The sequence below is a fragment of the Xiphias gladius genome, chromosome 15, assembly GCF_016859285.1.
Source record: "Xiphias gladius isolate SHS-SW01 ecotype Sanya breed wild chromosome 15, ASM1685928v1, whole genome shotgun sequence".
NCBI lineage: Eukaryota > Metazoa > Chordata > Actinopteri > Istiophoriformes > Xiphiidae > Xiphias > Xiphias gladius.
The window spans coordinates 5,604,517-5,630,262 of record NC_053414.1 but is presented as its reverse complement, the minus strand read 5'-3'; the positions used below and the strand labels follow the sequence as shown (position 1 = coordinate 5,630,262).

The following is a 25,746-nucleotide window of genomic DNA, read 5'->3' as shown; positions in this document are numbered from 1 at the left end:
GCACGCACACACACGCACGCACACACACGCACGCACACACACGCACGCACACACACGCACGCACACACACGCACGCACACACACGCACGCACACACACGCACGCACACACACGCACGCACACACACGCACGCACACACACGCACGCACACACACGCACGCACACACACGCACGCACACACACGCACGCACACACACGCACGCACACACACGCACGCACACACACGCACGCACACACACGCACGCACACACACGCACGCACACACACGCACGCACACACACGCACGCACACACACGCACGCACACACACGCACGCACACACACGCACGCACACACACGCACGCACACACACGCACGCACACACACGCACGCACACACACGCACGCACACACACGCACGCACACACACGCACGCACACACACGCACGCACACACACGCACGCACACACACGCACGCACACACACGCACGCACACACACGCACGCACACACACGCACGCACACACACGCACGCACACACACGCACGCACACACACGCACGCACACACACGCACGCACACACACGCACGCACACACACGCACGCACACACACGCACGCACACACACGCACGCACACACACGCACGCACACACACGCACGCACACACACGCACGCACACACACGCACGCACACACACGCACGCACACACACGCACGCACACACACGCACGCACACACACGCACGCACACACACGCACGCACACACACGCACGCACACACACGCACGCACACACACGCACGCACACACACGCACGCACACACACGCACGCACACACACGCACGCACACACACGCACGCACACACACGCACGCACACACACGCACGCACACACACGCACGCACACACACGCACGCACACACACGCACGCACACACACGCACGCACACACACGCACGCACACACACGCACGCACACACACGCACGCACACACACGCACGCACACACACGCACGCACACACACGCACGCACACACACGCACGCACACACACGCACGCACACACACGCACGCACACACACGCACGCACACACACGCACGCACACACACGCACGCACACACACGCACGCACACACACGCACGCACACACACGCACGCACACACACGCACGCACACACACGCACGCACACACACGCACGCACACACACGCACGCACACACACGCACGCACACACACGCACGCACACACACGCACGCACACACACGCACGCACACACACGCACGCACACACACGCACGCACACACACGCACGCACACACACGCACGCACACACACGCACGCACACACACGCACGCACACACACGCACGCACACACACGCACGCACACACACGCACGCACACACACGCACGCACACACACGCACGCACACACACGCACGCACACACACGCACGCACACACACGCACGCACACACACGCACGCACACACACGCACGCACACACACGCACGCACACACACGCACGCACACACACGCACGCACACACACGCACGCACACACACGCACGCACACACACGCACGCACACACACGCACGCACACACACGCACGCACACACACGCACGCACACACACGCACGCACACACACGCACGCACACACACGCACGCACACACACGCACGCACACACACGCACGCACACACACGCACGCACACACACGCACGCACACACACGCACGCACACACACGCACGCACACACACGCACGCACACACACGCACGCACACACACGCACGCACACACACGCACGCACACACACGCACGCACACACACGCACGCACACACACGCACGCACACACACGCACGCACACACACGCACGCACACACACGCACGCACACACACGCACGCGACAGCTGTGCACGGGGATGGCGGACGCCCGCCAAGGTTTTGGGTCAGTTCTGATGACCAGGGTTTCACGCTCTCCCGGGCAGCTGGAAACTAGGTCTGCCGCTTATTTGTCACTAATTTGGGAGGCCGTTTACCACCCGGGTTATCGATGTGTTGCTAGCCAGAATGCGGATATACGCTTGCCTAAAAACCCCTTGAGTGTGCACTGGCAAACACATTGTCCCAGGCGCTCTGTGCTCCGCGTGTTTTACTGTACGCCGGACCCCGGTGGTCTCCGGCGAATGTGCGCAGGAAAAGTGGAAGGGCTGAAAATGGAGAGAGAACTTTTCGAAGAATATAGAGAGATTGTTTTCACAAAACCTGAGCTCATTGGCACTGTGCACCAAGTGTGGTGTGTGCATTATCCATTTCGACACCCGTCTGACTGAGGATTTTAATCTTGGCCTGTACAGAATGCGAATGCAAACAACATATTGAATGGCTGCTGATAAAAATGCAGCCCACGAATAGTATCAAAATTTAAGCCGTCCTGAATACCAAGTGGATGGTGTTGGTGATTACGAAAGGTTCCTGAAAATTTCCAGGACCTGTCAGAAAGTCAATTTAGTGACTGACAGCCCAACTAACACCACCTTAACTGTCTCGCCGCAGCTCAAAACACACCCAGCACACTACAATTTGGTTGCAGATCCAGTTTGAAAGAAGACTGACAGAGACTGAGGAATCAAGAAAGGAAGGGAGAGAGCGATAGAGAGAGAGGTACATACACTGAGGTTATTTCCGCGGGGCCTGTGTCTCCTCCGCTGCAGAGCAGGCAAACACAGAGATGATACGTAGAGCAGAGCAGTGTAGCACACACACACACACACACACACACACACACACACACACACACACACGCACGCACACACACGCACGCACAGAGCGTGGACCCGACGTAGCATAGCCGCCAGGACCGAAAGAGAATAGAGGCAGAGAGAAAGAACGAGAAACAATGAAGGATGAGAGGAGGAGAGGGAGGATAATGAGATTGTTTTGAGGAGATAAATATGTTGTGGGAGGGAGGGGAGAGAAAAACAGAAGGAGAGGGATGAGAGAGATGCAGGACATGTAATAAGGAAAGGAAAGGAGAAAATGAAGACGGATGAAAAGATACAGAGTTAAAAGGAGGAGAAGAAATGATTAAAAAAATGTGTGGGGACAGAGAGAGAAGAGCGAGAGGACCCAGTTAATTTTAAGGAGACCAATGCACACACATAAGAGCGAGGGGGGTCTGGCAGTGAGCGAGAGGGGACAGAGGACAATGTAAGATGCATGTGCACCCACACACACACACACACACACACTCATAAACACACACACACTCATAAACACACTTACCGAAACAGCATGAACTCTCTGTAAGGCAGAGCAGTGTTAGAAGACAGTAAGTAACAGTGTACAGACATACACATATACTGTATATGCAACATACACACACACTCTCACACACGGGACATTTTCCATACTCCCACGGCAGTCTGCCTCTCTTCATGTCGAGTAACGTCCTGATTATTTCTACACACGTCGTTATTTCAAGGTAGCGTCTACCTGTATTAACACCAAAGGCTTTGCACCGTGTGCTTCAGGACTGTTGCCGGGCAAATGCTGGTGTCGAAATCTACAGGCAGTAAGCTGTGGTCAGCAAGTGTTTTGTTCTAATGGGGGTGGACTACCGGATGGGTGGAGCTTGCCCCAAACATGTAGAGCAGCGAGGAGAACTGACTGTCCGCTCGCCATCTGAAGAGGCAGGTGTGCTCTGCAGCCCGTGGGGATCCACCGGCACATTAGATTTTAAAATGAAGCAATAACTACGGTTAGAGTGCTGATTTTTCAGCTTTAATTTGAGGACACGTTAATATAAACCCAAATATCGTTATAATATCTAATAATTGGTTGCACATCTCCTCAGATTTCAGAGTGTCACTGACTGTCCACAGTAAAAGAGAAGTAAAGCAGCACAAGCCAGAGATTTTACGAAATATTCTCACTTGCTGTGTTAGGAACATGAAATATTAAGAATTACTAGAAAGGAAACCAACACCTTCTCTTCACCACAGTCCTCTTATACGATCTCCTACCGTGTGCTATTGATGCTCACACAGAAACACGTCGGTGAGAAACCAACATACCAAAGTGAGAGCAACACGACTTGATGCGGTGACGTGTGCGGCCATGCTCGTGCGCGTGAACACGTGCGTGTGCAACTGCAGCCAGAGGCTCCGTAATTTCCTGCTCTGAAAATGTTCTGAAATATACGACGGCCGAGAACTTTTGAGAAGTTAATTTTCAGCTCCCGTTGCCGTCATAAAAAGTGTGCAAGATTTTTGCTGACAGACATACTGAGCAGGCACAGGACAAATTCGAGCAGCACTCGACCCCCAAACCGCGGGGACTGATGTGTACAGTGGGTGTAGACCGGGTCGGAGCAACGCTGAGACCAACGCGTGTCTTAGCCAGCCTCAAAAAAAACACTTGTGGATTTGACCTGTAAGTGAAGCGTCATCCTAGTAGACCCTGCCCTCTGTACCGTAACATCACATTACTTGGCCTTGCATTGACCATCAGCTTTTATTTATTTCTTTATTGATTTATTTTTTCATTTAAAAGAGTTTAACTGTGAGGAAGACATGACCCTAACAGCCAACAGCCAAATGTGGGTATATCCCATGAAGAGCTGTAAACCAGCTGTAAAGTTGTTAGAAATCACAGGCCGAGACTCTGCCAACGCTGGAAAGATTTGTGGAAGTCGATTTCAGCGTCTGTGTGCACAAAGTCAGGATTTTGCATCTAAAACTTGTTTCCTTGCTAAGTAAAGCGTGAGTCTGTTTTCGTGCTAACTCAACTTGTTTGCCAGTTAATGAACTTCGACAGAAAGTTTTGGCTGGGATTGAAACACACACACACACACACACACACACACACACACACACACACACACACACACACACACACACACACACACACACACACACACACACACACACACACACACACACAGCTTCAGTTAGGTGTCAAATTGAGCGGTAATGTGATACTCTTGACCCCACTGAGATCACACAGTTCACCCTACGCACTATTTCAGAATACAATGAATTGACAACCTACAGTTTACGGGAGCTCAATTTGGCCGCCATGTGCCTGTATATTTGTTTGTATTCAAATGTTGCAGAAACACTCATGAACTTCACTGGGTGAGTCTTTCGTATTCTATCATTTTCACTGCTGACGAGTGACATTAACTCTGGCCACAGTTGACGCAGGACAGACACACCAAGGATTTGATGGAAACGGTGTGGTGAACAGGACAGGGTTGGAAGGGACAATACATTCTATACATATAGGGCTTCTAGATATGTATTTGTATACATATCTAGGACACTTATCCAGCCTTCTGACCCCTGCCACGCATGCTGCAAGTTGGCATGAGGCTCCACTGTACTGCTCCGAGGGGGGGATTTTTCTCAGAGCTGAGCGGCGGCGGGTCGGATGCTGGAGGAGTGGAGGGTGAGGGTGTGAGGGTCGGAGGGATGGTGGAAGACAGGGAGGGAAGACAAACGGGGAAAACCTGGCAAAGGGGAAGTGATTTTACAAAAGTCTCCCAGCTTTTTTGCATCTTGTGTTGCATCCTAAACCGTGTTCCCCATTCAGAGAACTAGAGACAACCCCTTGAAACAATTTGAAAGATGAAAATATTACTTTGTTAAATACATACTTAATAGATAAATGCTTAATAACTATGAATAAAATTTAAAAAATCATTAATTGTAAAAATATATTGTGAATATTTATAAAAATAAATGAATATATAAATTCGAATAATAAAACTAATCAGTAATACTAATGGTACTTTGTGCAGTCACTTGTCTGAATGGTAGACATTTCAATACCGATGTTGTAATACATTAGTGTATCAAAATATTAGAAATATATAGATTATCTAGAACACAAATGAAGAGATAGAGAGAGGAATAAATAAAGAGCATATCAAACGAATTGATGTATTCATATGTAAACACAGGAAAAAGGAATCTTTTTGAACATACCCGTACACATACAGTACGTAGGGTGTTTTGGTTTATTGTGGTTTGCTTCTGACTCTGTTGGGATGCAAGGAGAGACTTTTCCAATTCACTTCAACTGCCCTCACCGCCAACAAGCATTAATAACGGACAATGCTAATGACGGCAATGGGTGACGGTGGCGATGACGGTGGGATGAAAGTGCTCACTTGGTTGTCTGCCGAGAGGCGGGGCATGGAGAGGGTCCGCCCATGCCCATCCATTGGGTGATAGGGCTCAGTGTCGGAGTACCCGTCCCGCCCCATCTCCCTCATCTCTACAGTCTGTAAAACACAACGAGAGGGGGCGTGACCACTGTCTGGTGATGGAGGGGGCTCGTCGGCTTATCGGGGGAGGGGCTAACCGAGCTGGGAGGGCCATGAAATACATTTCAACGAGGTATCAAGAAAGTTTATTATGTTCACTGTCACTTTTGACTGTCTTTTCAATTACATGTGTAAAAAACTTCAATTACGTCTGAATGTATGCAACTTGTTGCTGCATAAAGTATCTCTCGCAACCTTTGTAATTTGATTAGAACAGTTTATGACTATAGGAACTCATAGCCTAATACTCTGTATTTGTGAGATTGTGGCTAATGTTAAAATACTGTTGAATTGAATTGGAATTCTATATGGATGCTCATTCTGTGGTGTGGCACAAAACCAAACCCCAACATTGGAAAAAGGATTTATGTTTGGAAACATCAGGACCTTCCCTGGCACCAAACTGCCAACCAAACGATCCAAAACTGGTCCGGGAGAACATCTGAAAATTTCTGCCATTTGTTTCCAAACAGTACTGTACATGGCCTCAAAATCCAAATCCAGATACCTCCTTGTACATCAGTCGTGGGATTGAAGAGAGAGATGAGGCGCTGGGGAGCAGGGACATCCCAACAGACAAGCGAAAGTAAGGGGCAGTGAGGAGGAAAAGGGTGTACATCATAAAACACATCTACCAACTCCAAGCCACTGACGCAAGAGGAGGTTGAAGAGTAAACAGGAAAAATCAAGGAACAGGAAGACGGTAAGACTGAGAGAATAGAGGAGATGTGGACTTCGAGCAGAAGGATGAAGAAAGAAAGAAATAGAGACAGGTAGGGAGATTGGAATAAATGGAAAGAGCTCAAGACAGAGAGACACTACAGGCTTGTCTGCTGGAGTAATAGCAACAGCAGCAGGAACATCCGGCACTTCGGATAAGACTAATTTATTGGAGGTTGCCAAGAACTTGGTGTCAGGGGATGACGGAGTGGATTTAGGACTAACAGCTCTCAGGCCTTTTTCCCCAAAAAGGACACTCAAACGGGGCGTTACCACGGAGTTTGGAGCTGCCAAGTCAGTTCGTACCAGCGATGGGACACTGGATTAAGGTGTGACAATTTCTCACGTTCTTATCAGAAACGACTCCGGTTGAAAACACATTAGGGCCCCCTGGATTCTGACTGACCGACTTTTGGCCCCGAGATGCCGATCCAAGCCATTTTGAGGTTAGATATGTATCAGAAAAAAATCGTTTCAAATAAAATACTTACCCGGAGAAGCAAAGAAAATCAGGGGATTTTATTTTCCACTCATTCACTCGCATTTCAACACTGGCTTTAGTTAGTCTTTACTTTCTGTAGAAAAGGTTGTGCTCTTTTGCATCAAGCTCTGGCTCTTATATACTGAGAGTAGTAAGAGCTACAGGTTTAGATTATTTCAACTTTTATCTAAGGGCATTGGGCATTGGAGAAAAAGATTAAGCCTTAAATTCATAGGTAAACAGTCTCAATAGGTTCTATAAGAAGCTGAAGTAATTAAGCTTAAAAGAAAATTGTTTTCTCACCTCCAGTTGTATAATTACTCGGCAGGTGGAAATTACAGTTTTGCCACTTTTATGTCAGGTTTTGTCCATATGTAATAAGCGTGATGCTTCAGAGAGGTTGTCAGTATATGCACTGCAGCAGAAAGACTCCCGCGCAGTGTTTCCCACTAGTATCTTCAACATCTGTTGCTAGCGAAATCCTCGCCGAACCCAAGACCTTATTGATTATTGTTTGTAAACTGTCTGAGTGAGCGCAGAGGCTAGATGGGCTCGAATTGGCGGGTTACCGTGGCGACAACATGCGTGACTGTGTTCATCATACCTGGGGGTTGTGCCGGTTGTCGTGGAGATCGTCGGGGTAGGGTCTGTCGGGGCTCCAGTTTCCCGTCTTTTGGAACATTTCCTGGGCTTTGGCCGTCACCCACGACTGGCTCTCAGTCATGCCACCCTCGGGAGGTCTGGCACCCGCCCACACACACACACACACACACACACAAGTCAGGGAATTACAAAATCAGTCATAGGGTATCTTTGAACGATCCATTAGTTATCAAATCCAATCTATCAAATAGTTTCCTGATTAATTGTTAAATCTCTTTGCAGACGATTGTTGAACAGGGAAAATTTCTTTTTTGACTAAGATTCTCAAAACTTGACTAATTGTCAGAGAAGCAACCACTGGATTTCGCACAGTAACACACACACATACTTTTGCACTCTGTACAAAAACAGATTTTTTTTTAAAAACCCACTCAGTTCAACTTCACCCCGATAAAGAGCCCTCGTACTATTTCCAGGGGACATTTTCTTTGCCTACGTAGCTGATGCTCACACAAAACTAAGGAGGCCTTCAGAAACAGACAACAGAAAAACACATTCTGGCGCAGAACAAAAGAAAAAGACAAAGCACATCACTGAAAAACATGGTCAAAGGTTCTCATAGCCAAAAGCAACGGAAGCTGGCAGAAGCAAACAAGTGAGTGCATCAGAGAGATCCAGAGTGTGTGTGTGTTGTACCGTACTATGTAGTACATGTACGTATGAGGGTTTGGAGTCACTTTGCCTTTTCACTCAGTTGTGGACTTGGAATGTGTGTACTCACAACACACTTTTCACTCCAAACACTGATCTGTGATCTGGGTGAACAATATGTACCAAAAAAAAAAAAAGGTGTCGAGCTTAAAAAGTTCCTATTCCTGATTTTTCAATTTTAAGTGACCCCCAACTCTGGTGAGACTTTACACAAATTTGATATTCAAGATCCAGTTTTTTGCGTGAGATCATATTCACTTTATTTACACATGAAAGCGAACTCCCTCTCCAACCTCTCCAATTTGTTTGGGAGCTGATGATCCGGGGGAGGTCATTTCAAGTGAGTCCTAGGCAACGGAAACGTGGACTTTCGCGACAACGCGAAACTGAACGCTCAGCCGGAGGCGGTGAGAAAGGTCTCGTGCACCACAGAGTCCACCACGCCAACAAGGACCACAGCAACCAAATGTCGTCTCAAAATCTGCACCTGAGGTGGGGATGTTGAGCCGGTGCAAATTTAACTTTTCTTCACCAGGATACTTTCTTGATACATTAAGTAACATTTAAAAAACACTTGTCCCTAAGAATCTGACCAAAGGGCAAAATGTTTAACTCTTTACGTGATGTACACGGAGTATGTTTATATATAGTGGATATACTGTACATTGTACATAAATAGGAAATCTATACATATGTGTGCGTATGTATGTATGTATATATGTCTTGTGCTGTGTCAGGCGTTTCAGTGCAGCGCATTTGGCTTCCCGTCCCTCCCCACTCTACTCACATGCTGTTGATGTTGTCCGGCTGGGTGCTGGGGAGGCCATTCACGCCCTGGCCCCCCTGGCCATCCGTGCCCCCAACCTCAGAGGGCGGCTCCATGCGCTGAAACATTAATGGCGTTCGGTTCTGTGTGAGATACACGACATGGCCTGCAGGCTGGCATCAGGCACACTCAGGGGGGCAGACACAGGACACAAACACAGGATGCACTCGCAGCATGCACCCACACGGGGGCGCCATTGGCAAGCACAGGGCTGTGGGTATCCGAGGTAAAGTGCCCTGGCAGACTACTGATCTGGGATCTGCTGACCACCTTGAACTAGTGTTCAAAGGGGCACTGCCTTCCGTGTGTGGTGTTTTGGCTTTTTTTCTTCACGTCATTTTGGATTAACGTTCAAGGAGGGAAAGCTGATCTCAGATCTGTGTCAGAGGGGAACTTCTACCATCTGAGGTAAAATTGCTCTTAAATCACAGGTCTTGGACCAGATTAGCATACTCGTGAAACACATCATTAAAAAGACATTTTACTCAAAAATAATTGTGCAATCCTTCATCTGCCAAGAATTTTTTGAGTAATATGCCGTCATGTGGGAAGTAGACATCTGATCCTGAACCAGTTGTGTTAAAAAGCAACTTCTGCTTCCATGAGACAGGTCAGAGGTCAGGCAGCTTTGCTCCCCGGGGATCCTGGGCAAAGGAGTCCTCTCAGGATTGGCTTAAAGGTGCCGGTTCATGACTGCTACAGCATGTGTCATGTCCCTCCACGGCCTGCAAGCTAAAAGCTGAATGCTAAATGAGTTCAGATGGATCGAGGCCTGTTCAGAAACAGATACACGTCCAAACCTCCTCGGACACATGAGGCTGATCTGCTGGACAGGAAGCTTGTCTGGCTACACGTTGCATAAAAAAAAAAAAAAAAATAAAAAAATACAGATACTTATAGCTTTACCAGTCAAACAGATCTTTAGAAAGGGTGGTGATTTGACCGGTGCAGGTGGTAATAGAGGCTTTGCAGTTGCTTCTTAAATCTGAGGTAACAAATGTATCTATTGTCGTCACGGAGGAGCAGATACCGGGACAGTGATGCGGTTGTAGATCCTCTTAGTAGGCCAAAGGTTCTAAGCTAGCGGCCTGATTTGGTAGATTTATTGCCTAATGTAGGTTATGGTGACACACAGTACACACTGGACATAAGATGTGTGCACTACGTGCCACAGATGGCCCCGAGCCGGCCAGCTTCGGTTAGCTAACTAAAAAGCCGCCATTATCTAAGCACAAAAAAAATTTGGTGGCTGTTACGAGTGAATGAAGTATCAACGCCTGGTCAAAAAAAGGCTCAGAGGTTCATCATGACTTTTTGACTTGTTGACTATTCAACTGAAAGCCTTCTATCTCCTCCCTTGAACATGTGACACAAGTGATCGGGCGGAGAAAATACAGCTGTAAAAGTGCAGCCTTTTAGAGCCTGTCAGAGCTGTGTCTAATCCTGTTCAGGCGTCATCTCCTGTGCCGAGGAGGGGAATGGCTTGGCGCCGGCTGGCACCAGTGACGCATCCTGGGAAAATTCACGGTACGACGTTCCGATGGATTATGGTGAGAACATGAACACTGAACACCGACACCGGCTTTAATGGAGTGTGTTTCAGCACTGGCATATATATCAGTGCGTGGTCTCAGGACTGACTGGTTACATACAAAGCCACTGGTCACAGGAACCTCCACTCAACATCCCGCCGACCACCACAGCGATCAGACAGGCAGGCAGACAGATTCATGAACACACAGACTGGAGAAAGTGGTTCTCGGTTAAAGAAACTTGGTGACAATCGACCTGGATTGACCAAATGGGGAGAGCTTGATAAGTCAAGGTCTCATCTCTTCCTGGAGGGATAAAGGGAGAGCATCAGAGGTACGGAGGCGACACGGAAGACAGGGACGAGGGGTTACAGACAACGGACTCCAAAACTGAACCGAGAATCAGGAGAACAGAGCGAACGCAGACAAAGAGGAAACCGCAAAATATCGGAGACACAACAGCAGCTCAGCAAACACTGAGAGCTGAGACACGACTTGGCACGTTGAATTCACAGAGGGAGGAGGAGAGAGACGAGCACAACAAATGAGGAGTTAAAGAAAATATCCACCCCCTTGATTCTACACTGTTGTGTGATCAGAGTGGTAGTCTTGGTCTCGGTTCCCTAACTTTGCAGCCTTTTTCCTGCCTTTGTTTAAAAGCAACTTCAGCAGATTTCTAACACATTTCTGCTGGCACCTTTCATGCAGCCTATTTAGCTGAAGGACCTCTGTAATTTATACTTTCTGAGAAGGGCTACAATCCTTTGCTTCTGTCTTTGTGTTGCTTTCTCCATTTTCTGCCATGATGAAAAGATGCTGTTATATCCCCTCCACGTATATGGTGCAAAGGAAGTATAGCGCCCCCCTCGTTTATTGTCAGTCACTGTCATAATGACGTCACGGTAATAACAACTAAATCTATACTCTGCGATTTTGTGTGTTTTGTTAACATGTACAGGTATAAATGTTACCATTAACTTTTCATCCCTACTTTAAATCACAGGCAGGCATGTGGGCACATAAATGCGCTAAACGAGCCATCTCATTTAAACACTGGGGTGTGTCTATGATCCCAGCCACGGCCTTTATTCAGAACACAACACGTTTTATTGCTGTATTGTACTCTGATCTGTTTAGGGTACTTCTGACTGGATCTTTGTTTATTGTATCATGGATAGGAAGAGTTGTTCTGCCACGAAACTCCACTGTAACTGTACTGAAAACGTCTCAACATGTCGAGACAGTGACAACGACTTGTGTCGAAGAAGGAAAACTCATCAAACAGCAAACAAGTAAAGGCCTAATTACAGTGTAATGATGTTTTAGGGTGGATTCTTTCTTTAAAGTGCTACGGCGTTACGAACAAAAAGACCACAGTGGAAGAGAGGAAGAATGAAGTGAGACACGATGGTGGGACAAACTGACAGACACACAGACTGTCTAAAGTCCTTGTGCGCTGCTGATGTTGAGAGAGCCTGTGTGGACCTGTCCATTCAGTCCAGTGGGATGGCTGCATTCAGGAACATACCAACACATACTGTAACTGCGGGGCCGCACTGTTTGAGAGAAGGAAGACTAACATACTCTCCATTCACCATTGCACTCCTTTGTTCTGCTAAAACGGAAATCCCATTTCAATACATGTCACAGTCAATACGGACGAGGTTGACCCCATTCCATAATCCCATTAACAAATTTGGACTTCGTTATTTCACGCCAAATTGAAGATCGAGCGCCAAACCAACCGGATGACTTGCTTGAGTGAACAGGAGGTGTTACGTGAGTGGAGAGATGTCTTCCGCACGTCCACAGTGTCGACTGAAAAGAGACAGCGGGAGCGAGTGCATCTCGAAGGCATTCAGCGACAGGAGGGGAAGAGCACTGACACTGAACAAAATGTAAGGCCATGTGGTATCATCGTCATCATCATCATCAATATGCAAAACATCATCAACAACAAAAAACATGGTTGTAAATTAGTAAACCTCCAGAACATCCAATCCTCCTCGCCATATTCAAAACAGCCCATGGTGAAAAGAAAAAGCAGACTTGAAGCGGTGGGGAAGGGAGAAGTTGCTAATTAGCCAGAAAAAGTGAAACAGCTAGATACCTAACCTCTGTTAGCAAGCATAGTAAAAAGAATAAGGCTGGCCAACGGAGCAACACGGTGCCAGAAAAAGGACGAGGCACATTTTCAGGTAGCATGCCAATAAAGGGTACAGCGCAGGCTGAGAGGGAGGTAAGGCTCGGGTAAACATGTGATGGGATCACCTGAGGAAGGGGGGGTTTTCTTTGGAAATGCCGTTGGGGGTTTATACAGGATTTAAATCTAGTGGCAGTGGGGGCCAGGGGGAGGGAGAAGAGAAAAAGAAAAAGGAAAAAAGGTCTTTTTGCGTTCAGCGAATTTCTCTGGGATGGAGTCTACCTGTTCCTCTCGCAGGGCCTGCAGCTTTTTCGTCTTGCTCTGCCGGTAGTATTCCATGATCATCATGGCGGCGTAGATTTTGCCCACCGTCAAGTCCGTGGCTGCTGAGAAAATGACAAGTTACCCTGCGAGATTAGACCCGAGTGAGATGGGACCCTGAGCCGTGGGGGGAATGGGAGTGGGGGACAAGACGCATGCACAGATTGAAATACAGACCACTTACACAAAGAAATTCACGACAACATGCAGAATACACCAGCAGTAGGGACAGTTCTGTTTCATGTCAGTCCACTGAGGCGCAGACCTGAGCTCCAAAATCAAGAATTTGAACTAAGAGTTCAAGTAGGTCCAGGTATTTCCATCTTCAGTTGACAGAAGCAAGTTTAGCCACAGGATATTTGGTCAGTGGTAACCAATAACACTGTGTTGGAGGAGTGAAGCAGCAAAATAAGTGTTCTAACGTCATTGCATCTCCCAGACTCACAGAGGCATATTTAGAGCGACAGACTTAATTAAAAGTAAGTTCGATTGGTTGGCCGGCATCTCAGACACAATGGCCCTGTCCTCTTTCACTTTGAAATGTTTTACTGTACGTCTCGTTATAGCATATATGCAAACATACTTACTTTCATGCTTGCATGCAACCTCTGAGTCACAACCCCTCATTTTCATCGGCTAATAGATTTTTCCTACATATAGCTTAAGCCCATTTCCATCATTGACGATATCGTTTTTATTCTAATTTTCTTGTATGTAGCTCAGTTCTAAAAACCCTAAGACGCTCATGTGGCAAACATTTTTTCAGACCACTTTACTGTAATCAGACGATATAATGTACACGTATATGAATAATAAGGCAAGATAAAGGAAAGAGTCTGTCGGTTCGCTGGTGATGGGTTTCTGAGCACTGAGTGCGGCAGGCAGATTTCTGGTTTACCTCCGAGAAAAGGTGGAAACGAAAACTAACTGCTCTTTTGTTGCCTGGAATGAATACTGATAAACACTGTCTGAACATTCCTTGTGCGGCCTCAACTGAAACAGAGCTGACCTCGCTCGCTTGGTGTACAACAGACAAATACATTACAACACTGTACAGTTATTAACACAACAAAGCCAATAGTCTTTTCACAGGCAGACGCTGTATGTATCTCTCTACAATTAACATTCTCTTATTACTATACTATCTTCTAACAGTATCAAAACTTGGATATATTTAAACTTAAATCTTAATATTAACCCTGAGGACTATGTAGCCACCTCACTAAGAAAGACATGGACACCTTGGTCAAATGATCCCTGGAAACCAGGAGCTCAATTTTTTTCTAAAAAACTCCGGACATGTATCCCCAGAGTTTGGGTGGAACACGAACATTTAAAATCAGAAAAATATTGAGCTTTGTTTTGGCTGTCAGACGACGTCACTGTGTAGCTTACTTTCTCACTGAATGAGAGTCGCCCTTTTCAAAGTGGCATGGCTACCAGCATTAAAACTGTTATCAGCGTGCACTAAGATATGACCACACATATCGTATTCTCTTATTACATTACTGGGCAATAAGACATGACAACGCATATCTTAACTGCCACGCATTTAGCCAAACAACTTGAAGTCATTGCTAATCATGCATAATTATACTAGTTTGTAATCATGTTAACACTAAATTCACTTAAATGATCTTATTCTAAACAGATTTACCTGAAAAATGTTGATTCATCACAATCATTTCATATGCAATATTAATTTATCAGCCTAAATGTATTTTACTAATGTATTTGCATCTAAATTCTTCCTGCAGTGAAAAGACTTCTATAGAGGATCTTCTATAGGAGGCACCCCCTGATACCAGGACTGACTGAACGGGTGGAACGATCAGCAGTGTGGGTGTGTGCGCGACTGTCTCCACTGTGATATGATCTGTGTGTCCGTGTACAGGTGTGTGCTGGCGTGCCTACGGTACATGTGTGGTACGGTGCATTTGTGTGTGGGATGTTTATCCGTGAAACGCAAATGATGCGGGAGATGATTGAGTAACAAGATGCATTGTCCATCTAAATTTGAAAAAAAACTGTCTGGCCGTTGGTGCAAAAAAATCTCTTTGTTTTAGCAAGAATCCAGAATAAAATGCCTCAACCCTTCCAAATTTTTATCAAAATTGGGGAAGCAGGGTGTAGACACCAAATTCCCAGGCACCACTGTAGAGCTCTTTGTTCAGTACCCATTAGTCGTACTGGCACAGTCATGGGTTGTCATTTGTTCTGTCGATTGGTTGCCAAACATCAAGAAGGTCAGCCTGTAGAGAGCCTGCTGAAAGCGAGGAAACTCTTCTTTGAGGCTGCAATGGACAATGAAGCATAACCCACATCCCTTAAGTATTTTGATTCATTGCCTGTCTGTGTCTACTTGTTAAACTATATGAATTAAAACCAATGGCATGCTCAGTGCAACGTCGGTAAAGCAAGAGAATGGTGAGCAACGCAGGCTCACTGGGGTTCAGGGTAGGCCCCTAATCTTTCTTACAGTTAGTAACCTTGGCATTCAGTTCATATGATGTGGCCTGTTAGTAGCTGGTATAGCCTCAAGGGCTTAGTGGTAATTAATTGTCCTAGACGTAACAAATAATTTAATTAGTACAACCTGTGCTGCAACAGTACCTCTGGGTAAGAGGGGCCTTCCAACAAACACAAGTTGCTGTGTTCACGGGTAGGAAGCCAGTGAGGGGGCATGTCTTTGTTGAGGCACTGGTGACTCCTACTGTTTAGCTTCAAGTAACTCCTCACTGGTTGGGGAAACTCAGTGAGTTACTGAGGTAGCATGTGTCTGGAGTCACTGGAGTTATCAGTGACAGGGACCACAGAGGACAGAGAATTAGGCATCCCGTAAACTGGGAGGATATGGCTATAAACAACAACAGCAGCCCCCCAAATGCTACAATCTCCATGAGAAGAACAAACAATATAGCAACTGATTTTCTATTATCAGAGGGTTTATCAACCTGGGAACAATAATGTACTTTAGAGGTATGGCTTGATGGTGACACTAGAAATCAGGTGGTCACCAAAACCACTTGGGTTCATGCTCTAGACACAAAAGACACTGACAGCCAACATTATGGAAACCATGACCTCAGTTTTTCTTTTACTTATTTTGTCGTTGATCAAGTGTTGGTCAAAGGGAATTTTGACCCAACGGCAATGCTATATGATGAGCCAAGGAGTCGCCAAAATTATAAATTCGTTATACCCTATTTACCAGTAGTTGCTGAGATATTTTGCTCACAGTATTGGAAGGATGTATGGATGTACAGAATCCACACTGGTGGATGTATGTATGTATGCATACCGATGTATGTATGTACAGTATATGAGATTGTGTTATAGTAGCCTGATCAGGAGATGCGAAGCAGTGAATGACACTGACTGGTAGAAGCTGTCCTCTCGGTGAGTTGGTGATCGGACACATACACATCACTATGCGCCGTCTTCCCACAACTTACCCTTGTGCGGCGTAACCAGCAGGTCCAGTGTCTTCTGCGATAAGTTTGGCCAAATTGCCATCATCTCCTTTCTCAGCTCTGCATCCATCTGGTGCTTGTCTGCACCACCTGGGCAGCACCCCGCGACCAAGAGTGCCCACACACACACACACGCATCAAACATTTGTACAGACAGACAGCACGCATGCATACGTCCAAACATATGCAAACACCCAACACACATAAACACAGGCAAAGAAGGTGCAGACCAAAAAGGAGGCAAAATGGCACAAAATCCCAAAAGAAATATATTTAGCCATTCACGCATGTACACATACACACAAAACAAAAAAGCAATTTGTTAGTGTCAGAATTGGCAGAGTTTTAGTCACATTTGCCACAATAATCTAAAAACATTCTAGTTGAAGAGAAACATTGAGAATCTGAGAAGTGATAAGTCATTACCCAGGAAATCCCAGGAATGTAAGACAGTAAAGTAACTGAGATGAACAGATAGAGTAAAGGGGTGATAGAACTCTAGGGCCGTACCCTTGGCAATCTTTATATCCAGGGCTGTCCTGATCAGAGCCATGAGGGTGGAGTTAAAATGCACCGTGTTGTCATCTGCAACCGGCAGATCCATGCGCAGCAGCCTCTGTGGAGAGCCAGTCAGGATGAGAGAATGAGAAAGGGATGTGTCCTCGCTAAAGCGTGGTGTGCCTGAACCTCCAGGAGGGGGAAGGGGTGAGGGGTTGGGGGCGGGGTTGAGAGAGCTCCATAGACAACAGCCGGCGAGGGTTGGACTGGATTTGTCCAGGTTTCATTTAATGGTCACAAGGATGACTAAGTGTCACTGAAATACTTTCAGATACAAATCTGATCAATGTAGCATAAGTCAAGTCAGTGAATTTCAGCTAGAGGCACTTGAGTTTTAAATGTTCTCTGATAAATGTGTGATAGATTGAGTGACTGTTGAGCATTTGTGTGCTAAGTCTGCTGCACACTTTTTTTGGGTCATTTTACTAGTGCACGCTATTGCAAGTGCAAGAGCATTTGCTTGAGGGAAGGAAGGTGAGTTCCTGCGTCTCCTGTTTTTCCAGTGATACTCTACGTGACAGCACAGCTATCCAATGAGGGCCATCTGCTGCTAAGCAACTGTGAGAGCCGAGAACCACAAGGAAGAACAATCAGAGCCAAAATGGCCTCCGACCCAACCTGTGCCCATGTTCCCTAAATGTGTGAATGCATTGGCGCATTTACACATCTCTGTTGTTACACACATATAGATATAGATATATATATAACAGTACACATACACCAACCCTCCACCCCCCCACCAACCCCGACATCCCTCCCCACCCACTTACACACAATTATTTGCACAGACTGCAATTAAGGGCGCTTAATTGGAGTCCTTTGGAGACAAAATAGGTTGACTGGAGAACAATAACAGTATCACTGGTGTAATTCTGCTATTTTTCAGGAGACTGCTGTTTAATTTAACTGAGGCATCTGCTATAGAGCTCCCCCTACCTTTTAGGAGGTTCCCTGTCTTTACATGTCTATACCAGGTAAAACCAATGGAGAAACCTGCGGATAGAACGAAACAAGCTGGGGCACCTGGGGCCGCTTGCCGTTCCTATCCTGACCAGTTGGCATCCATCAGATTTACCTACGAACATGAGCGTTGGGCACTCACGATGGCAAGCACGGTAGTACGATGGCGGTGGGGTTGTGTACGTGCTCGTGTGTTCCTGAGTGTGTGCGAGTGTCGGGCATGCCCAAAGCCAAGTGTGCTGCGGGCAGAGGGCATCGGCCAACATCCACAGCGCTCGGCAGGCAGCAGGCAGGCAGGCAGGCAGGCTCAATGTCGCCCATAGCCATGCGACATAGAGCGCGGGGGGTTGCATGCAACATAACACAACACAACACAACACACCCCTCTAGAAAAATACCACAAACCCAGACACAGAGCATGCAACACGCCTTTACTTCACTCCCATTATCTAAGCCCCAACTCTTCCCACCTACCCAGCCCACTACCCCCCACTTTCCCTCAAAACCAACTTTCACAATACAAGCAGCCGTGCATCCGCGCAAAGAGAGTATCCTCAATCTAATTGGATTGATCCTACTGATTGACAGATTCACTTCTTATCTTTTTTTCTTTTGCTCTCTACATTTTTTTTTACATTCGTGGTTCCCCTAATCAAAGTCAAAATGGACAGCGATGGTAGTATTTCACATCAAGTCAAGATCTCTCTCAATGCCAAACGGGTGCAGTGTCTTAAGGGGGACTCAGAGTTAGAGAGGATTAGAGTTGTGGCATTCCCTGAAAGAAGAAAAAAATCATAGAGAAGATCAAAAAGAGATGATTGATGTCCTGTTTTTTGTTTTGGACCAACCAGACTTTGTAGTAATAGTACTGTAGGGTAAGGGGAGGGGGGTCTATCACAGGGGACACATGGTAAGGAGAGCAGTTAGTCGACTTAAACTAGGTGAATCTAAGCTTGGCCATGAGATGTAGTTACAGATAAAAAGGGAATGAGGAGGGAGAGGAGGGTCGTGAAAACACTGAAAGAGTAAAAGAGGAATCAAGAGAACGTGTTTCAACTGGAAGTAACAGAGAGAAGTTGAGTATGTGTGTGTAGATAGAAAGGAAAGAGAAGAGAGAGTCTGAAAATTACAGAACAAGACAAGATATAAAGACGAAGACTAAAAACAACACTGACGTAACTTTACTATGAAAAGGTCAAGTTCAAAAACCAAGGCGCTGTAGCGATACTCTATTATCAAAACTAGTTTTTCCACTACGGGTGAGGCCTAGTGTCCACTAAACGTAAGATCAAGAACTTTGCCTAAATATTAAAGGTGATCAGTGTCGAAAAGGTTAAAGATGTATAACCTTCCCCTCTCTATTCCGACACAAAACATCGGGACTTTCTCATCTCAAAAGAGACAGTGCAGGCTCGGATGGACAGAGGGACGCTATGATGGAATGAAGACGAGCTGACTGCTGACAGACAAGTGGACGCAGAGGTAGAAGGACAGAAGAACGACAGAAGGTTGAGAGAGTTGATAGGCAGGAGTGAAGAGAGAAAGACAAAATTGCAAAACTTAGGAAAAAGACAGAAGAGCAAAACAGGAGAAAGAGGAGGAGAAAGGAGAAAAGAAGAAAGACAAAGTGAGAAAAACAAGGTAGAGAGACAGGAGCGAGTGGGCTGCTGACACCCAGATTCAACGAAAGATTAACACAACGGAGAGTTTGCAGTATTTGATCAAAGTCACTCTGTTCACTCACCACACACAATACGCGGCAGGCTAGGTGCTGGTCAAAGGAATATTTTCGTTTTGTTCCAGTTGTGGATCTACTGCACACACAGCAAATCTGTCTTCACATAGGGTTTTTGATATAGTTCATGTAATAATACTTCATAGTTAATATTACGTAGGTAATGTCAGTTGCAAGTTAGGAAAGTAAAGGGAAAGGGATCTGAGTAGAACTGTATCAAACCTCAGTGGTCCTTTGGTTCTGACCAAACTCTGTCCATAGAACCAAGTATTCCTGGTTCAAGTAAAAATATAGCCAATTTCACGATATTTTATTTTTCAGATTTCATGTATATCATGTCTATTTTTCACTTTTCAAAAGGAAGGCACGGAGTTAAATATAATTTTTATATCAATAATAAAATTGCGAATGTATCAGTCCTTGTATCACATAAATTCAAACACTATTGGGCCCTGCATCTTAAAAGTTCCAACTGTGAAAGCAAAGATGTTAGCGTAAGTAGATTATTTTCACAGCTGATGGACACACTTGACACTTATCAGAGCCTCTTAGCACCACAAACACACTCAGCCAAATTACAGGAGTCTTTGCGCCTCCCTGAAGCACCTAAGGCACCAAATCATCTTTCCAGTACTACGTTGGTGAATCTGGATGTCATCTAGAAAGAGAATGACAGAGGAGATAGGCAGAGTAGGACTCTGCTGAGACAGAGAGAAAGAGTGGACAACAAGACAAAGACACAGCGAATGCTGAAATGCTCGACCCACATCTTTACCCTGGTGGTCTGAGGCGCAAAGAGAAGCCAAAGACGCTGAAGTTTCCTGGGGTGTCAAAAAAAAAAAAAAAAAAAAAAAAAAAGCATCTTGAAAAAAGACAAAAAACTACAAGGGCCAGAACTTTTCCTACTCGTTTTATTATGGATCATTATCATTTGTATGTGCACAGTGTGTACATGTGTGTGGTAATGTGGGCACGTGTATGTGTGCACTACAGTGCCATCCACAGGAATAAGAGACTCAGAGGACTAAAGACAGACACCCTTGCCAGTCCTTCTGTACCTGCATCGTAAGCAAATAGTTGCACTGTGTGAATGTAACCCTGGTTCAAATAATCTCACTTTGGATGATGTTTTGTATGTTTGAATCTACACTAGAGATTTTTCCCAGTGAATAGATCATTTATGATTCGTACTGCGAAACAATGGCTCGTGTAAACTCTCGCGTTTTAGCTCACAGAATTCCATGTATCAGTATTGACCACCACCAACTGGCTGTCCTGGCGTCCTGGGTGTCGTTTAGAGGATGTAATTTTTATAATGTACCGCAAATAATCATGCCTGTAACACATGTTGAGAAAAACCTGGCCGGATAATACGTTTTATTTATACAGTAAAGATTTTTCTGCCTTAAATTTTTTAGCTTATTTTGATATCAGATGAACAAAACAGGGTGTAGAGACAGGATTATCATGGAAGTTTAGTTAATACTTTATGTGCTTACACTGCAAGATGGAGTTAAATATGCAAGCATCAATTAAAAAAAATATCAGAGGAAGTTTTCTTGCTTTCTAAGTTCCTTAATTTGTTATGGAAAAGGGGAACTTCTTTGCCAGATCTGTGCTATATCTATGTTTTTCTGACTGCATTTGGTGTGTGTATGCATGTGTGCGTGCGTGCATGCGTCCGTGCAGGTTGCAGAGGGACTGGCAAAGCCCCCTCCATTCCCTTACTCCTGCGGCCTGACGGGAGGAAATAAAAGAAAGAGGATCGACTATCACTCCACTATCACTTCACTTCACTGCACGACAAAAGCCCATCCCTCCATCCCCGCGGGCGGAGAGAGAGAAGAGAGGACAGCGCTCACCACCACCACAACCACCACTAACAGACAATGAGGAGAACACCGCTGGGAGGAGGGAGGCATGGGGGGCGGGGCGAGTGGAGGAGAGGGGGAGAGGGGGAGAAGGAGGAAGGGCTCGGGGAGGTTTCAGCAGGTGAGAGGGGGAGAGGTTCTCCTCCCCAGCGATGGGGAGGTTTAAGGACGGAGATGGGAGGGGAAAGAGGGAAGAAAAGAAAGATGGGAGAAGGGAGCGAGAGAAGGAAGAGGGGTGGTGGTGGTGGCGGGGGTAAGGTGGGGGGCGAGTCTACCTTATAGGCGACCCGGGCGGGACACCTCTTCCCAAGGCCTAGCGGCGGACACATGTGTCTTAGCATCTGATACATGTCTGTGTAACTGATCCGGCCGCTGGGGTGGCCACAAACACACACATGCATTCAAACATCCCCACGCCAACACACACACACACACACACACACACACACACACCAGACGGAACAAACAGAGACGGACGACATGAAAACAAAAGAAGGAAAAACCATGAGGGGTGGGGAGGGGGAGAATGAATGGGGGAGGACGCAGATGCAAGGAGGTGAGTTTTGGGGAGGAGACATGAGGAGAAACAAGAAGAAACCGACAAAGGAAAGGAAGAGGGGAGGGGGAACAAATACACAAAGGTTATTGTTTTGATCGCTGTGGATATGTGGTTGCTGTGGTGAGAGAAAGAGAAAGAAAGAGAACGAGAGAGAACGGGGGGGTGTGTTAAGTGGCTTCTAGTCTGGTGTATCATAAAGTACGGGAGAGGAGAGGGAGGGAGGGAGGGAGGAAGGTTGGGGAAGAAGGGGAGGGTTGGAGGAGGTGTTATTTATTTCGTTAGTTGTTGAGATACCGTTCTATGCGAGGTGAAAAGGGGATTTGGGGTTTTCTTTTGGTCTTTGCCCTCTTTCGCCGCTCGGATAGAACTGGCAGCGGGGCTTCTAGCAGGCAAAGAAAAGCACCGCTGCAGAGATCGGAGTGAGTCACAATGACAAGTCAATGCAGTCCATTACTGAGGCTGCGTGTCCACCAGGAGCCTCCGCTCACGGCCGCGCCTTCAGATGTTCATGGGAGCCCTCCCTGATGATGACGGAAGGCTGCCATCAGCTAGGTCTTGGTTTTATAGAAGGTCAGTTCACCAACATCACAAAAAAAAAAAAAAAAATCTTTGGTCACTTTCCTCCTGTGGTGTCTAGCTATTTGACGATGCCACGTAAGACTCTGAGATTTCTGTCGCCCCCTTCAATTACAATGTAGGTGATTGGAAACTAATTTCTCAGCATAATCCACAGACGTCGCTGTAAACACATTCAAGGGGACAAGGACGCTACTTAAATCGTGCAAGCACAACTGCAAGTGCAAGGCGGTGGGCCTTAGGCACACGGACTGTGTGGGTGTCTCCAAGTGCACCCACTATATTACGGTTCATGTGGGTGCAGCTGCGCAACGCGAAAAAGGGCTGGGTGAAGTGGAATATAAATCAAAGGGGTGTGGAGATGAATAAATACACTGTCGGCCGGTCACATTGCCGGTCTCGTTGCCGTGAAACAGCTGTGCCGACCACGGGGAAGTACGACCGCCGCTGTAGCTAAGCAAAGGGAGAGACGCTTCTCCAGGAAATTGTGTTGTCGTCCGCTTGGTGCCGAGCGGCACGGCTTGAACACACAGCGCCAGAAATCTGCATCCAAAGGCAGATGGTGTGGTTTTTTTTGTTTTGTTTTAAATCGATTAATTACTTCAATAAAAGTAGAAGTAAATAATAAAAAGTAGACCTACCGAATGTGTTTCCAGATAACTCACTTTTATTGCTATATTAATGGTATCACTCCTCCCAGATGCTGGAGCTCCTACGCATTTGTGTTTTACCGTCATACACGTGTAACTGTGAGGATGTTGGGTCGATCTTTCCCTTTTTGTTCGTTCTGTTGAACTGAAATAGATTAAATTCGACAATGCATCCGAGTTCTACCGGGCCGCGCACTATTGGCTCAAGAAATGCGACGGCCTGATTCATGCAAGCTCTTGCAGTTTAAAGGGCACCGGGGCGCCGTGGCATTTAGCAGACGACATCCGACTGCTTGTGCGGAGCGCGGGTGTGGTTAGTGTCTCGAAACCTCAGCAAATACAACTGAAACTATCTGCGTGGCTACATATCATCAGGGGTAAACTGAATTTGTTTGTTTTTTTAGTTTTTTTTTTTTTATGATTTAGGTGATCTGGCCCTTTAACCATTTCTTTTCTTTAAGCCAAAAGACTTCAGCACCTTCAAATGACCCTGACAGTCATAAAGCGAGGGCAGATGTCATGACCAGTGATTCTTCCCACAAGCATCTGTCAACACAGGTGGTTTTTATCAAGAGGTACCTGGTCGACACAAGACCTTTTTACGTCCAGAATCGCTGCCCCAAATCACACACACACCCTGCCCCTTTCCTTCTTTCCCCACAAACCAGAGCCACAAACAGAGCAGGTTTGGCCATATTATTATAGTATCTCAGGTAACAATGAACATAAAATGTTACCGTAAGGCCTGTTACACTCTCCACTCAAGGTGTGCCAGCACCGGCATGCGGGATACACAAGCTCTCTGCTTATTCAACGAATTCACACAGGGGCAGTAATGTCAATGCGGTCCGGGACTGCGGCTATACTATGAAAAACACACTCTACGCCACAATAGATCCCCGCGGGTTGAAAAAACAAAAAGACAAATTTTATATTTTATTTGTGTTTGCAGAAAATAACTTCTTTGCTGGCTGTTGCTTGTTCTAGTGGCTCGATATTGCTGCAAATTTTAAAAATGCGGCACAAATTTAGGACTTTATACATATTTTACTGTGCAAGGAACACACTTTGCAGTGCCCGCAGGAGCGCTGTGCGCATTCTTTATGAAGAGCTTGTAACAGGCCTAACAATTTGCTTTGATTCCCTGAATCCTTAGAGCCACCGTATGTAGGATTTAAAAATTCGGACTTTTGGCGGTAGTATTAAAAAGGACACGGTTCTGCTTGGATTGTATTATTTTTCTACAAATCAGCCATCAGAATAAGATTCTACAATTCCATAATGGCTTTAAAATTGGAGCTAAAATATCACAGACTGTTTAGCACAGTGGTTCACAAACCACCATGGAGACACGAGAATCTGCAGATTTTCATTCAAACCGACCACAGCAGCAGCTGGTTTAATTCGTGTTCGTCGGTGGAATCCGCTGCGAGAGCGGCTGTAACCAAGGCCCGCAGACTCCTGAGCCTTGACGACACTGGCCTGGCTAACAGCTACGAAGGTCAGCGTGGTGACAGAATTCAGGCCAAACCCGCTCGGAGAGTGTCTCCATGCTAAAGCAGCTCCACCCCTCACCCAAACCCAGACAAGAACAAGAACAATGCACATCGCTCGACCATTTTCTGTCCAGGCAAAAATTAGACAGCAAGCAGAAATAAAAGACAATGGCTGACTGGAGTTGTAGAGTCTGGTTTTTACGTAATACTGAATTAAAGGTGAACACATCAGTGTCA

General features: G+C 46.3%; 1 protein-coding gene across 1 annotated transcript in view; it reads right to left on the bottom strand.

Annotated features, from left to right (window-relative positions):
* Window positions 1-25,746, bottom strand: part of cacna1ab (calcium channel, voltage-dependent, P/Q type, alpha 1A subunit, b) — a 187,309-nt gene that overhangs the window by 7,857 nt on the left and 153,706 nt on the right. The window contains exons 41-50 of the mRNA XM_040146391.1: window positions 23,651-23,667; window positions 22,504-22,600; window positions 17,615-17,720; window positions 17,087-17,194; window positions 13,593-13,696; window positions 9,597-9,718; window positions 8,100-8,235; window positions 6,139-6,252; window positions 3,249-3,266; window positions 2,636-2,671 (exon numbers count right to left, since the gene is read on the bottom strand). Of these exons, the coding sequence (XP_040002325.1) occupies window positions 2,636-2,671; window positions 3,249-3,266; window positions 6,139-6,252; window positions 8,100-8,235; window positions 9,597-9,718; window positions 13,593-13,696; window positions 17,087-17,194; window positions 17,615-17,720; window positions 22,504-22,600; window positions 23,651-23,667 (858 nt within the window). The remainder of the gene's footprint in view (window positions 1-2,635; window positions 2,672-3,248; window positions 3,267-6,138; window positions 6,253-8,099; window positions 8,236-9,596; window positions 9,719-13,592; window positions 13,697-17,086; window positions 17,195-17,614; window positions 17,721-22,503; window positions 22,601-23,650; window positions 23,668-25,746) is intronic.